Raw genomic sequence first — 17028 nt, forward strand, 5'->3', positions numbered from 1 at the left:
AAGGGGGGGGGGTAGAGAAGCAAATGGGCGCTTCTCCTATGTGCCCTGGCCAGGAATCGAACCCGGGTCCCCCGCATGCCAGGCCAATGCTCTACCGCTGAGCCAACCAGCCAGGGCCTGGACATGTTTTCTTTGAATATATGTACCCTGATTTATTGATGTCACCCCATTAAAATGAATAAAAATTTATTTATAAAAAAAAAACTTTTAATGCCAAAACCAGCTCCACATAACTTAATACTGCACAGTATCCCATTTAACTGCACCATTTCCAAATTTGTCTATGAAAATCAATGCTGCATGACCAGGCAGTGGCACAGTTGGATAGAGTGTTGGACTAGGATGCAGAAGACCCAGGTTTGAAACCCTGAGGCTGCCAGCTTGAGCTTGGGCTCATCTGGCTTGAGCTCCGGCTCATCAGCTTGAGCGCATGGTTGCTGGCTTGAGCATAGGATCATAAACATGATCCCATGGTCGCTGGCTTGAGCAAGGGGTCACTCGCTCTGCTGTAGCCCCCTGCCCCCTGTCAAGGCACACATAGGAAAGCAATCAATAAATAAGGTGCCTGTATGGCCAGTAGTCACTGCCATCGTGGCCATGCACATGCAGGTTTCCACTGGATTCGGGCAGATGGTAAAAAAACAGTGGAGCCAAAAAATGGTGGGCCATTCCTTTATTAAAGTCTTGCACTGGCTGATGAGCAACACACAGGGAAAACACTTCCTTTTCACTCAGGGCTCCGAAAGCCACTGACACATTCTCTGGTTCCACAACCAGGAGAATCTTCTCCGGTTTCTCCTAGAATCAAAGGCCTCACCAGTCTCTGTGGAGCTCACAAAGCCCCTCACCTCTGGTTCCCATCTGCATACCTTCATTCTCTCTTCTCTCTGCACAAACTTTGCAAAAACATGGCTTCCTCCCTTCTCTTTTCAATACTTGCTGGCATGAAAACCTCTCCTCTCGGAAACATCAGCAAGACATTAGCCCTTCCCAAGCAGGAAAGTAATTTTCAATTTCATACATCACATACCTGGCGCTGCCCAGCACCATTTCTTAACACTAAAAGTGAGCAAACTCAAAAAATGCAAACTCATTTGCCCAACAGTGCCTCAAAGAAGAATTGATACTTCTCATCTCTCTCCCATTCTGTCTGTCCCTATCTGTCCTTCTCTCTGGCTTTCCTCTGTCTCTGTCAAAAAAAAGAAAAAAGAAAAAAGAAAAAAGAAAAAGAAAAAGAAAATCAATGCTGTGGTGAATGTTCCTACATACTTCATTCATCTCTTCAAAGAAAGTACTAGAATAAAAGTATGCACATTTTTAGTTTTGATACAATTCCCAAATTATAGGAGGGGAATTTTAAAGAAATGACAAACTATAAACAAAGTATGTTCAACTTAGTCCAGTGTTTCAACTGGGAGACCAGCTAGAACCTAGTATTTCTGATCACATTTAGTCCTTAATAATTAAGCAGCATCTTCTACATGTTTTCCTATAACATTAACAAGAATAATTTTGAAGGACCACAATAACCCATGTATATTTAAACCTCAAGACTTCAAATAATCAGGAAAAAGCAAATATGAATACTTTGAAACTATTTTTTAAATGTCTAACACTAATAGATTGGGCTACTTTAACCATATGATATTCACATACTTTCCGCAGTCCTACGAAATACCGTCTGAATTTGAGTTTGATTTATTGAACAAAAATATCATCAGAATTTATGACTACTGATAAGACAACAGTACAACTTATATGCTACACCCTGATGGTACAGTGTATTTTGATTATAGATAAAGACATATAAATGCACAGATATGTGACTGGAAAGTCCACGAACTGAATGCAACCTTGGCCCAAGCGAGCAGTAGTGGTCATGAGGTGGGATGGGTGTGTGTGTGGGTGAAAGGGGAACAGAAAGAAGGACTTAGACACAAATAACAATTTCTAAAAATAAGGATGATTTTGTTTGCTGTTTTGGACTGAATGTGTGGTCTACTCAAAAATGCATGTTGAAATCCTACACACACCCCCAAGTGATGGTATTAGGAGGTGGGGTCTTTCCAGGGTGATTAGGTCATAAAGGCAGAACCCTCATGAGTGGGATTAGTGCTTTTATAAAAGAGATTCCAGAATTCTCTCTCGCCCTCTCTCTGCCATGCAAGGGTACAACAAGAAAATGGCCATCTGTCACCCAGAAGAGGGCTCTCACCAGAACCCAACCACGCTGGCATCCTGATATTGGACTTCCAGCCTCCAGAACTGTGAGAAATAAATTTGTTTATAAGTAGCCAGAACTAAGATATTGCTAATATGAAAAGATATATGAAGTGAAAAAAGTTGCAGAAATGTATATGTGTGTATATACATAGATATATACTATGATCCCTCCTGTGTAAAACAAATTTCTAGAAGACCAGCAGATTGTATTTTCTAAAAACAGCCACAGTACTACTACTAGTCTCACACAGTCTTCCAGAATCTTGCAACTGCCCATAAAGAGATAAAGTCTATTTCCCCTGCTCTTGAACTTTAAAGCAGGCTTGTAGGTTGCTATAACCAAGAGTTTAGCAGAAGTGTCTTACATATGTGACTTCCAGCTGCTGCCTGGCATTCTCCTTCCCCCACCCTTCTCTTGGGATGGATACTTGGTCTTGGAACCAATCCACAACGCTGTGATGAAGTCAAATAGCCACTTGAAAAGACTATATGTAGGTGTTCTTGCTGACAGTATTTGGTAGGGTTTCAGCCACCCACCAGCATCAACTGCCAGACAACGAGTGAGTAAAGCCTCCAGATGTTTCCTGCTATCAGCCTGAGTCTTCCACTACAAACCCAGACACTGTACAGCAGACATCTCCACTGTGCTCTGTATGAACTCCAGACACACAGTTTGCCTGCTTAATAAAAGGTGGGTTTATGACATTAAGTTTTCGGATAATGTTTTATACAGCCATAATAACTGGGACAATATAAAGTAAATTACTAGTTCATATTCAGTAAAATGGCAATAAGGAATTAAGGAGCAGAGAGAGATTTTTTTCCATTTTTCCTTTCTTTTTTTTGTTTTGTTTGTTTACTGTATTGACTTTAGAGAGAGAGCAAGGGGAAGGGAGAGGGTAAGAGAGAGAGAAAGGACCATCGATCTGTTCCTATATGTACCCTGACCAGGTATGGAACTGGCAACCTTTGTACTTAGGGTTGACGTTTCAACCAACTGAGCATCCAGTTAGGGCCACATTTTCCTTTCTATACTTAGCACTGCTTGAATTTTGTGCCATAAGGAAATGCAATAGTTATTTTATCTTTCAAATAGAACAAACTCAACCACAGGAGACCTATCTAGTTTTCTAGTGTCTAGATCAGAGGTAGTCAGCCTTTTTACACATACTGCCCACTTTTGTATCTCTGTTAGTAGTAAAATTTTCTAACTGCCCACTGGTTCCACAGTAATGGTGATTTATAAAGTAGGGAAGTAAGTTTACTTTGTAAAATTTATAAAGCAGAGTTACAGCAAGTTAAAGCATATAATAATAATTACTCACCAAGTACTTTATGTCGGATTTTCGCTAAATTTGGCAGAATAAATCTTTATAAAACAACTATAGTTAAATCCATCTTTTTATTTATACTTTGGTTGCTCCGCTACCACCCACCATTAAAGCTGGAATGCCTACTAGTGGGCAGTAGGGACCAGGTTGACTACCACTGGCCTAGATGATAGAAAAACATTAAGACTTAAAAGAAGTCCAATTCAAATTCCATTTTTTGACTAAAATAAAAACCAAAAGTTGATCATATGATTAAAAAGGCTTTGTAGCAACATGGAAAATGCTAATTACTATTACTGAATTTGGGGGAAAGTATCTAAATATATATTTATCAGAAAAATCTGGGAAGATGCATACCAAATTCATCTAGGGAAGTAGGGAATAAGCCAGATTTGGAGAAGTAATGAAGGAGTTTAGTCTTACTTTTAATGTATTGATTGTTTTTACAAAGGGAACATTTTCATTTATTGTTTACCTCAATATTTGTGTTTCACAAAAATTAAATAGCAAATATACTAGTAGTAGATCTATCTGCTGGATAGAGAGGTACCTTAAGAAACTTTTCAGGCCCACATTTTTCTTCCAGGTAAAAGTCGGTAAGTCTTAGAATGATTTGTTTAAGTACAGTAAACATCAGTCACAATTTATAGGGTCTTTGGGCCATATAGAGGAATCTGACCAAGGATCTCCCCACATGCTTATAGTACTTTAATATGGAAACAAATTTAAGTAAATTAAATGTGCAGAAGTTTCAATTACACTGTTTAGAGCTGAAATACAGAACTCAACAAACAAACAAAAAAGTATTATCTGCTTTCCACATCTTAGATTACAACACAGAACAGGAAAAACAACATAATTCAAGCTCACATTTCTAAATCGCGCTGTTCTCTCTTCCTGAAACTCTATTATTATAGAGGAAACTATATACCAAGAGACAGCCAGTCAAGGAAAATAGAAGGAAGATGTGGCAAGGGACAGAAAAGGGTGAAGCCAGGATAATTTGGCAAATGGCTTCAATAGGAATGAAAAAAAGAAAACACTCTCCAAGCAGTCTTTATGGCTGCAAGGAAATATGAAGGGTTTGAAACAAAACTAAAAACTAGATACAGTAATTATAAATACCTTTTTTTTAAAAATGAATACTAACTCAGAGGGGGCACAAAAATACTAGACAACCTAAAAGAATGGTTTATAATTAGATTATGGTTTTGTGTTGGCATCTTTCTACATATGTTGTATTCTACAACATCACTAAAAATCCTTATTCTTATCACTGGGTATAGTCTCATATTAAGTCAAGTAATAAAACAGAATTTTATGTTTAACATGATAAAATATCCAATCTATTTTTATTTTTCTGAAGTTGGAAACGGGGAGGCAGTCAGACAGACTCTCGCATGCGCCCGACCGGGATCCACCCAGCATGCCCACCAGGGGGCGATGCTCTGCCCATCCGGGGCATTGCTCTGTTGCAACCAGAGCCATTCTAGCACCTGAGGCAGAGGCCATAGAGCCATCCTCAGCGCCCGGGCCAACTTTGCTCCAGTGGAGCCTTGGCTGCAGGAGGGGAAGAGAGAGACAGAAAGGAAGGAGAGAGGGAGGGGTGGAGAAGCAGATGGGCGCTTCTCCTGTGTGCCCTGGCCGGGAATCGAACCCGGGACTCCTGCACGCCAGGCCGACGCTCTACCACTGAGCTAACCGGCCAGGGCCTCAAAATATCCAACTTTAATTGAAAGAAACTTACCGTGTATTCCTATCCACCTCTTTGAGTCCTAATAAAGCAGTATTTAAAGCTCTAAATAAAGTGTCAGGCTGGGATAAATATTTGTAATGTCAGATAATATCTCTATTTTTAATGTTTCTGAACATTCCTAAGACAAACAAAAATATATATGCACCTGGCAAAATATACCTGCATCAAGAACAATCTAACACGTGTGTAACTCAATGCTGTAATTAAATCATAGGAAGGAGACATGCCAAGAGAGTAAGTCAAGCTTTGTCACTAGCACCTCAAAATGAGGCAGTCTTTGTACTGCAATGTTATCAACCTTGGACTTAAACACTGTTTATACCGTATCATTTTAAAACACTCCTATAGTAACATAGTCAGATACAGTCATTTACTTTCAAGTCCATATTGCAGCTAGGCAAAAGAATGAATTAAAATCAGATTTATAGTCTTGGTACTCGTACAGTTTAGCAGTTAAGTAATCAAAATATACATAAGTACTGATGAGGCAGTAGTAAAGAGTTTGAATTGTTATTTGTACCATTAAGCCTTAGGAGACATACAAATATATATATATATAATATATATATATTATATATATATATAATGTTTTACATTATTATAAAAAATTCTACCAGTTTAGAAATCAAAGAAGGTGAAAGAAGAGAATTCTTATTAGAATTACTGAATAGCTAAACATCATAGAATACAGTATTTTCTTTTTTCTTTTAGCAAGAGAGACAGAAACAGAGAGAGGGACAGATAGGAACAGACAGGAAGGGAGAGAGATGAGAAGTATCAATTCTTCCTTGCAGCACCTTAGTTGTTCATTGATTGCTTTATCAGATGTGCCTTGACCGTGAGTTGTCGCAGCTGAACCAGTGACCCCTTGCTCAAGCCAGAAACCTTGGGCTCAAATCAGCAACCACGGAGTCATGTCTATGATCCCACACTCAAGCCAGCGACCCCGCACTCAAGCTGGTGAGCCGGAGCTCAAGCCAGTGACCTCAGGTTTCAAACCTGGGTCCTCTGCATCCCAGGCCAATGCTATATCCACTGAACCACTGCCTTGTCAGGCAAAATATAGTATTTTCTTTTGAAATCATGTAACAATACATTCAAAAATTTTATTCTCCACTGAAAGTCTGTAATTACTAATTTTTGTATACAACTGTATTACTTTTAATACCTTTGAAGATGCTTATAAAGTTTCATTTTTTTAATTGTTTGACTAAACAACACATTCACACTGTTTTAAAATGTAAAAATACAGTGAAGAGTTTGTCTCCTGCTGCTTTCTCCTATCCCACTACGGCCCCCTTGATTTCAAATATAGAGCATTTTAAGGTGCCTGAAGGAGATCAGCAGGCAGTGGAGCAGAACATGGTACTAAAGAAAGAGGACAGGTACCCTGGTCGGATACTCAGGTGGTTGGAGCATTGTCCTGATACACCAAGGTTGTGGGTTCAATCCCCAGTCAGGGCACATATAAGAGTCAACCAATGAATACATAAATAAGGGGAACAAATCGATGTTTATCTCTTTCTAAAATCAATAACTTAAAAAAAAAAAAAAAAAACAAGACAGGACCTGGAGCTAAACAGTCAGGGTTGAATGTCCGCTGCCATCCTCTAGTCAACTCCAACACCTCGGGAAAGGGACTTAACCTCTCATATCTCAGTTTGTAAAAGGAAACCTGCATCAGATGCTTCCTATGGGCTTAAAATAGTGCCTTAACTCCTTTCAAACTCTCCCCAATGTAACTTATTGTAGAGTCTGAGGTATATCCCCTGGAAGCTCTTCTATGAATTTATAAACACACAGTGATCTACACAGCTCTCTCTCTAACCTGCAAATGCATCTCTGTGGCTTTCACTAGCATTTCTCAGGTACTTCTAAGATGCTTCTTCTTGTGTTTCTAATAGTTTTTGCATTCTCTGTAGTTCCGGACATAAAGGTTTGTATCTTCTTTATATTCATTTTTAAATTTATAAATTTTGCAAGAGAAGGGGGGAGAAGGGGGGAGGGAGAAGGAAAGAGGGAAAGAGAGAGAAAGAAGGAAGGAGAGAAACACTGACTTGTTGCTTCATGTATTTATGGATTCTTGGGCTTATTCTTGTATGTGTCCAGACCAAAGATCGAACCCACAACCTTAGCATATCGGGACAATGCTTTAAACAACTGAGCAACTGGCCAGGCCCTTTTTTCTTTTTCTTTTTTCTTTTCTTTCATTCATTCTTTCTTTCCTTCTCTCTTTCATTTTCTCTGCTTCCTTCCTTCCCTCCCTCCCTCCTTCCTTCTTTCCTTCCTCCATCCATCCCTCTCTCCCTCCTTTCCCTTACCTTCCTTTCTTTCTCTTTCTCTCCCTCTCTTTCTCTCTTCTCTTTTTATTTCTTTCTTGGTTAATATAATTCCTGTGTTCCATTTGTTTTGGCTTTGAATTATATTTTGTCTAAGATTTCACATTCTTTTGGGACAGCTTTTCCCCACTCCTGTTTTTTTGTTTTTAGTGAGAGGAGTGGAGGCAGAGAGACAGACTCCCACATGCAGCCCGACCAGGATCCATCTGGCAAGCCACTAGGGGGCAATGCATTGCCCATCTGATTCCGCTGCTCTATTGCTCAGCAACCGAAGCCATTTTTTTAAGGCTGAGGCAGAGGCCATGGAGACATCCTCAGTGCCTGAGGCCAACTCATTCAAACCACTGGAGCCATGGCTACCAGAAAGGAAGAGAGAGAAAGGGGAGGGGGCAAATGGAGAAGAAGACGGTTGCTCCTCCTGTGTACCTTGACCAGGAATTGAACCCGGGACACCCATACATCAAGGCTGACGCTCTACTGCTGAGCCAACCGGGCAGGGTTGTTCATAATTATTAATGATGGACTAGGTTGGTGGGCAATTAGGGTGTACAAACTGCTTCCCCTATCAATGAAGCACACAGACAGGTTAGAGAACTTCCTAATGCTGAAAGTAGGGAAGGCTTCATTCTAAGGCTTCGTACTACATTTCATTCCTGGAATAGTCATTCTTTCTTTTCCTTCCTACTTTAACATTCACTTATAGAAGTTTAGTGTTATCTACTTCTCTCTTGGTTCATAACACCTAACGAGGAGCACTCCCCATAAATATCTTTCACTTTTCTTAAAAATTGGGTTAAAAATCCTGGTTTTAACCTGGATAGCATAAACTTTTATCCCATAGAGCAGTGGTCCCCAACCTTTTTTGGGCCATGGACCGGTTTAATGTCAGAAAATATTTTCATAGACTGGCCTTTAGGATGGGACGGATAAATGTATCACGTGACCAAGACAAGCGTCAAGAGTGAGTCTTAGACGGATGTAACAGAGGGAATCTGGTCATTTAAAAAAAATAAAACATCGTTCAGACTTAAATATAAATAAAACAAAAATAATGTAAGTTATTTATTCTTTCTCTGCAGACCGGTACCAAATGGCCCACGGACCGGTACTGGTCTGCAGCTCGGGGGTTGGGGACCACTGCCATAGAGGGAAAAAGATATACAACAGATCCAGCTATTCAAAAGAGTCACACCTCCTTTTTGAACTGCATAACTTGGAATGGTTTTGCTTTCTTGCTTTATTTTAATTTTTATTATTCATGTACACAATTTAAACATTTGTACAAGTTTGTCCCCTCCAAAAGCAATTCCTCTTCCCTTCTTACCTATTTCTCCCTCCACAGAGGCAACTCTTTTTTTTTTAAGGTGAAAGGAGGGGAGATAGAGACAGACTCCCACATGCACCCCGACTGGCACCTACCCTGCAACACCCGTCTAGGACCGATGCTCAAACCAACCAAGCTATGATCAGCGCCCGGGGCGGATGCTCAAACCAACAGAGACACTGGCTGTTAGACAGGAAGAGGGAGAGAAGCGGGAGAGGGAGGGGAAGAGAAGCAGGTGGTCCTGTTCTTTTGTATGTGATCTGTATGTTCCAGGAACAGCAGAAAGCCAGAAGTGTTAGAATAAAGTAAGCAAAAGGAAAGAGTCGGGTAGAGGGGGGCAGATTATGTAAGACCATGTAAGTTTGTGTGTTCAGTTTGAATGTTATATAATTGTAGGATTTTTGAGGAAAAGGAGAACATTATTTGACTTATCAAAAATAGATTACTACAGCCTGACCAGGTGGTGGCGCAGTGGATAGAGCGTCAAACTGGGATGCGGAGGACCCGGGTTCGAGACCCCAAGGCCCCCAGCTTGAGTGTGGACTCATCTGGTTTGAGCAAAGCTCACCAGCTTGGACCCAAGGTTACTGGCTCGAGCAAGGGGTTACTTGGTGCTGAAGGCCGATGGTCAAGGCATATATGAGAAAGCAATCAATGAACAACTAACGTGTTGCAACGAAAAACTAATGATTGATGCTTCTCATCTCTCTCCGTTCCTGTCTGTCTGTCCTTGTCTATCCCTCTCTCTGACTCTCTTTCTGTCTCAAAAAAAAAAAAAAAGATTACTACAGAGCCCTGGCCAGTTGGCTCAGTGGTAGAGTGTCGGCCCAGTGTGTAGAAGTCCCGGGTTCAATTACTGGCCAGGGCACACAGGAGAAGCACCCATCTGCTCTCCACCCTTCCCCCTCTCCTTCCTCTCTGTCTCTCTCTTCCCCTCCCGCAGGCAAGGCTCCACTGGAGCAAAGTTGGCCCAGGCGCTGAGGCTGGCTCCATGGTCTCCACCTCAGGAGCTAGAATGGCTCCAGCTGCAATGAAGCAACACCTCAGATGGGCAAAGTATCACTCCCTAGTGGGCATGCTGGGTGGATCCCAGTGGGGTGCATGGCATGTGGGAGTCTGTCTCTCTGCCTCCCCACTTCTCACTTCAGAAAAAAAAATAGATCACTTCAGCTGCTCTAAGGAGACTAAACGAGGGATGTGGAGCATGGTAAAAGGAGACCTATAAGGAGTATAAATTCAATAATCCAGGCAAAAGATGATTATAAATTAGACCTGGGTGTTGCACTGGAGGTGTGAATAATGGCTGGATTCTGGATAGGATTTTAAGGTTATGTTTTGAGCTAAAATGATTTGTTTCTGCATTAGCTATGGGAATGAAAGAACAGAGTAAAAGACAACCCAAAAGTTGTTGCCTGAGCAACTGGAATAACAGAGTGAATAGAGAAGACAAAAGACTGTAAGATTAGGGGTAAGAAAAGAAGTTATGTACAACTCAAGTGTCAGATGCCTGTTATCCAAATGGACATGTACATTAACAATGAGCATACAAAAGTCAAATTCGGGGCCCTGGCCGGTTGGCTCAGCGGTAGAGCGTCGGCCTGGCGTGCGGGGGACCCGGGTTCGATTCCTGGCCAGGGCACATAGGAGAAGCACCCATTTGCTTCTCCACCCCCCCCCTCCTTCCTCTCTGTCTCTCTCTTCCCCTCCCGCAGCCAAGGCTCCATTGGAGCAAAGATGGCCCGGGCGCTGGGGATGGCTCCTTGGCCTCTGCCCCAGGCGCTGGAGTGGCTCTGGTCGCGGCAGAGCGACGCCCCGGAGGGGCAGAGCGTCGCCCCCTGGTGGGCGTGCCAGGTGGATCCCGGTCGGGTGCATGGGGGAGTCTGTCTGTCTCTCCCCGTTTCCAGCTTAAAAAAAAAAACACAAAAGTCAAATCCGGGAGCATCAGCATTGTGGCTGGACTAGTTCTGTTGTGTGACTTCGGCTCTTGTTTTGATCCTCACCCTCCCTTTGATCCTATTCATTTTCTATGGAGGTTCTCCAATGTAAGCCACATAATACCCTTGTAGTATGTCCTTTTCTGTTTAACTCAGCCAGTACTTCTATTTCTTAGAAAGAAGAATCTTTTTTATTTATTTATTTTTTAATTTTTATTTATTCATTTTAGAGAGGAGAAAGAGAGGGAGAGAGAGAGACGGGGGGGGGGGGGGGGGGGGCTGGAAGCATCAACTCCCATATGTGCCTTGACCAGGCAAGCCCAGGGTTTCAAACTGGCGACCTCAGCATTTCCAGGTCAACGCTTTATCCACTGCGCCACCACAGGTCAGGCCAGAAAGAAGAATCTTAACTAAAATTATTACTAAGTCAGGAAACAAGTTTATTTTAAATTGTGAATGACTTCATTAAAACGAAAGAAACCAATGGTAAAATTTTACCTTCTCCTAAGCTGAATATATCCCTTGGTAAATTCCATATATTTCTACAGAATAGGCAAAACTAAACTGCAACCCAGCATATAACTAATGAACTAAAAACAGTTAATGAGAAAAAAGGTCCTCTGAAGTATAGGAGTAAAAGTAAATGGGTGCATGAGAGGTAGAAAAGCCTAGTATATTATAAAATAATACCAATTATATGATAGTTTTTGTTAACCTTATTCTGATGATAAGATATAGTACCAGGCCCTGGCTGGCTGGCTCAGTGGACAATGGCCCAGCATATGGACATCCCAGGTTCAATTTCCAATGAGGGCACACAGGGAAGGGATCATCTGCTTCTCTCCACCTCTACTCCCTCATGTCTCCCTCTTCCCCTCTTGCAGCCAATGGCTTGATTGGTTTGAGCATCAGCCCCAGGTGCTGAGGATAGCTTGGCTGGTCCAATCACGTCAGCCTCAGGTGCTAAGGATAGCTTGGTTGATTAGAGCATTGACCCCAGACAGGGGCTACAGGGTGGATCCCTGTCAGGCACATGCGGGAGTCTCCCTATGTCCCCTCCTCTCACTTAAAAAAAAAAAAAAAAGCCTGACAAGGTGGTGGCGCAGTAGACAGAGCATCGGACTGGGATGCAGAAGACCCAGGTTCAAAACACCGAGGTTGCCTGACCAGGCGGTGTCACAGTGGATAGAACATCAAACTGGGATGTAGAGGACCCAGGTTCGAGACCCCAAGGTCGCCAGCTTGAGCGCGAGCTCATCTGGTTTGAGCAAAGCTCACCAGCTTGGACCCAAGGTCGCTGGCTTAGGCAAGGGGTTACTCGCTCTGCTGTAGCCCCCAGTCAAGGCACATATGAGAAAGCAATCAATGAACAACTAGGTGTCGCAACGAAAAACTGATGATTGATGCTTCTCATCTCTCTCCGTTCCTGTCTGTCTGTCCCCATCTATCCCTCTCTCTGACTCTGTCTCTGTAAAAAACAAACAAACAAAAACACCCGAAGTCACCGGCTTGAGCACAGGCTCATCTGGTTTGAGCAAGGGGTCACTCAGTCTGCTGTAGCCTCCTAGTCAGGGCATATATGAGAAGGCAATTAATAAGCAACTAAGGTGCTGCAACAAAGAATTGATGCTTCTCGTCTCTCTCCCTTCCTGTCTGTCTGTCTCTATCTATCCCTTTCTCTGTCTGTCTCTGTCACACACACACACACACAAAAGATATAGTACCACATAAAATACAGGAAACTATAAGAGAGAATTCCCACCCCAAATTCTACAATCTGGACAGAACCACTATTAACATTTTGGTATATTTTCTCCTAGTCTTTTTTACTATGCACACATATATATGATATGTACGTGTGTTTGTACACAAAAGCAAGACCACAATAAACGCCATTTTTTATATCCTGCTTTTTTCATTTCATATTTATACACATTTCCCTCATGTTATTAAATATTCTTCAAGGACATAATTATTTTAAACATCTGTATAAGATTCCATCATATAATCACTATACTACTGTATAAGGTTCCATGATATAATCACTACACTACTGGTACGCATTTGGGTTGTTTACAACTTTTTACTACTATGAATAATGTTACAGTAAACATTAATATACATAAAACTATTTTTTGTTCCTAATATCACAGTAAGCTGAAAAAATTTTTTGCTTATGTTCGATTGAATTCAGAAATAAAAAGTATCAATTCTTTAACTTCATGAATAGGAGAAAATATTTTTTAAAATATTCTTTCCTCAGACTCATCTATTTTTACATCAAGTTATCAGAGATATGACATTCTTCTTATACTTCTATACCCATAAGAGTCTGATTTAATTTATAAGTTCTTAGGTTACTGCTTTCCCTTAAAGGCAGTCTTAAGGATCATTAGTCCTAGTAGCTGATGATTTTAAAATAAATACCATTTATAAGAAATACACTTCTGATCACTATACAAAGACACTGAGTGAGGAGAAAACCTTATTAACTACCAATAATTAAAATATTTGAGTAACTGTTTTTACCTGCCTTCACTAACTGCCCAACAATAATATAAACCTGTAAAAGAGTATTGTAAAGCAATAAAATGTTGTTATAATATATAACATACTTTATTGTTAATAATGGTCAAATTTCTTTTTGTACATAAAAAGTATAAAGTATAGGCCCTGGCTGGTTGGCTCAGTGGTAGAGCGTCGGCCTGGTGCTCAGGAGTCCCGGGTTCGATTCCCGGATAGGGCACACAAGAGAAGCGCCCATCTGCTTCTCCACCCCTCCCCCTCCCTTCCTCTCCGTCTCTCTCTTCCCCTCCCACAGCGGAAGCTCCATTGGAGCAAAGTTGGCCCGGGCGCTGAGGATGGCTCCATGGCCTCTGCCTCAGGCACTAGAATGGCTCTGGTTGCAGCAGAGCATCGCCCCCTGGTGGGTATGCCGGGTGGATCCCGGTCGGGCGCATGCGAAAGTCTGTCTGACTGCCTCCCCATTTCCAGCTTCAGAAAAATTCCAAAAAAAAAAAAAGAAGTATAAAGTATAATGCATAAACAGCCACACATTTAAGCTATAGATTAGGAAAGTCTTAAAAATGCCACAATTCAAATCTCACTACTATCCAAAGTCTGTTGTTCAAAAATCTGCCTCTGTTAAATAATTTAGATTTTAAAATGCTTTAGTTTTTTTTTTTCTTTTTTTGCTTTAAAGATTTTTATTGTCATGCTATTTGGAAGAGTAGGATTTGGACCATGTCATAACAGAAATTGATCAGGTAAACAAGCACATCAATTTATCAGGTAAACAAGCTCCATATAGCTAACAACTATATGCATCAATACAGAACAGAAAAGACTGTACATAAATGTGTTATCCATCCATGATGGGGAATTTCACCAACACATACTTAACATAAATAAAGACAGAAATATGTTTTTATCTCTAATAAAATAATTGCTGGTAAGTATGTATTTTAACCATTATGACTTAAACCTCTGTGGAATTTCAATTATGAAATAATTTTACTGACCATCAGATGAAAATCTTCCAACAATCAACATGTTCACAAAAACAGTACAGAAGCAGTACAGTTCAGTTCTAAATAGGACTGTCCTGTTCATCTCACCAGATTGATCAGCCTTCTCATCGCATGCTCATGAGAGCAGACACATTCACAGGGATCGAATCCACCTTCTGCCATGATGACCCAGTTTGATTTAACTTGATTGTTTAAATCTAGGAGGAAGGAAAAAATATCATAAGACTACTATTCAGAGTTACTCTTTCTCTTGAGCTATGAAAACTTCATATATTATACAATTCATAATATTTCTCTTAATTCAGTTCGTATTTATTAATGACCCACATCTATGAATTTATTACTAATCTTTCATGAATTATGAACCTATACAAATGACTGGCTATACCTTCTGCCATCAGACTGATTTCCTATAAATGCAAATGTCTTCAGATGCTCTGTACTGCCCCCACCTGTGAAGCTAAAGACCTACTCTACTTAATTACTCAATTCTTTAATTTTGTTAGCTCCAAGTACTGCTATGAACTGAATGTCCGGTCCCCCTAAAATTCATGTGCTGAAGAAACCTTAATCCCCAATGTGATATGTGGAGGTAAGGCCTTTATGAAGTAATTAAGTTATGAGAGTAGAGCCCTCATGAATGGGATTAGTGCCCTTAAAGAAGAGACATGAGAGAAATGATCTCTCTTCTCTACCACGTGAAGACACAGCAAGAAGTCATCTGTCTACAAACCAAGGAAAGGATCCTTCACCAGATAATACATCTGCTGGGACCCTAATCACAGACCTTCCAGACTCCAAAACTGTGAAAAATAAATATTGTTTAAGCCACTCAGTCTATGGTATTTTGCAGTAACAGCCCAAGCTGACTACGGCAACTTTGCAGCCTTTCTCTTACCAAGAAAACCCTCTGGATGAAAATAATGAGTTATCTAAAATGATACCAGGGGTTTGTTTTTGGGGAATGGGCGGTATGAATCAATATTAACATGCCAACAGGTAGAAAACAGCTGCAAAGATGTTAAAATATAAGAATAACAAGTGAGAGGCCAAGATGGAGTACTATTGATATATAAGATGAAATAGATCAATGGAACAATTCACAAATTAACTTCAAGGAATTTAATTCATTTATTCATTTAAAATATATTTAGTTCCTTGCCTGGCCTGTGGTGGTGCAGTGGATAAACCTTCGGCCTGGAATGCCAAGGTTGCCGGTTCGAAACCCTGGGCTTCCCTGGTCAAGGCACATACAACAAGCAAGCAATGAACAACTAACATGAAGCAACTATGAGTTGATACTTCCCATTCCATGCTCCCCTTTCTCTCCTGTCTCTGTAAAACCAATAAATAAAGTATTTTAAAATATATTTAGTTCCTGACCAGGCGGTCGCGCAGTGGATAGAGCATCGGACTGGGATGTGGAAGGACCCAGGTTCAAGACCCCGAGGTCGCTGGCTTGAACGTGGGCTCATCTGGTTTGAGCAAAAGCTCACCAGCTTGGACCCAAGGTCGCTGGCTCGAGCAAGGGGTTACTCAGTCTGCTGAAGGCCCACGGTCAAGGCACACATATGAGAAAGCAATCAATGAACAACTAAGGTGTCACAACAAAAAACTGATGATTGATGCTTCTCATCTCTCTGCGTTCCTGTCTGTCTGTCCCTATCTATCCCTTTCTCTGACTCTTTGTCTCTGTAAGTAAGTAAATAAATAAATAAATAAATAAATAAAATATAAAAATGAGGCCCTCATCAGTCAGTAGTTGGTAAGAGCATCGTCCGGAAACATTAACATTGCAGGTTCAATCCCTGGTGAGGGCACATACAGGAAGCAACCAAATAAGTGCACAACTAAGTGGAACAATAAATGAATGGTTCTGTCTCATCCCTTTCTCTGTCTCCCTTCCTCCATCTGTCTCTCTAAAATCAGTCAATAAGTTTTTAAATTAAAAATATATATATAAATGAACACTGATATAGTCCTTACCCCAATGGTGTTCACATTCTAATGATGAAAACACATACTAATCTAAATAGTCTTTAAATTATAGGCCTGACCTGTGGTGGTGCAGTGGATAAAGCGTTAACCTGGAATGCTGAGGTCACCAGTTTGAAACCCTGGGCTTGCCTGGTCAAGGCACATATGGGAGTTGATGCTTCCTGCTTCTCCTCCTTCTCTCTATCTCTGTCTCCTCTCTCTGAAAAATGAATAAATAAAATCTAAAAAAATAAAAAAATAAAAATAAATTATATACACAAACTTGTAAATTCTATAAAACATAAATGAACCAAATCACTGCAAAGACAAAGACAACCTACAGATTGAGAAAAAGTATTTGCAAATCATATATCTGATAAGAATTTAGTATTCAAAATATATAAGGAATCCCTCTAACCCAATAAAAAGCAACATATTAGATTGACTATAATTTAAAAAATGGAATTTAGTGAAACGGAGAAATGAGAACCCTTCTACATTGCTGGTGGGAATGGAAAATGGTGTTGCTTCTCTGGAAAAGTTTGATGGTTTCTCAAAAAGTTAAACATATAGTTATCAGTAATCCAGCAACTGCACCTATAGGTTTATACCCT

General features: G+C 40.7%; 1 protein-coding gene across 1 annotated transcript in view; it reads right to left on the reverse strand.

Annotated features, from left to right (window-relative positions):
* Positions 1-17028, reverse strand: part of SMIM14 (small integral membrane protein 14) — an 81799-nt gene that overhangs the window by 29642 nt on the left and 35129 nt on the right. The window contains exon 2 of the mRNA XM_066386182.1: positions 14525-14634. Coding sequence (XP_066242279.1) covers positions 14525-14599 — 75 coding nt within the window. The 5' untranslated portion in view covers positions 14600-14634. The remainder of the gene's footprint in view (positions 1-14524; positions 14635-17028) is intronic.

Source organism: Saccopteryx leptura, chromosome 5, assembly GCF_036850995.1.
Source record: "Saccopteryx leptura isolate mSacLep1 chromosome 5, mSacLep1_pri_phased_curated, whole genome shotgun sequence".
Lineage (NCBI taxonomy): Eukaryota > Metazoa > Chordata > Mammalia > Chiroptera > Emballonuridae > Saccopteryx > Saccopteryx leptura.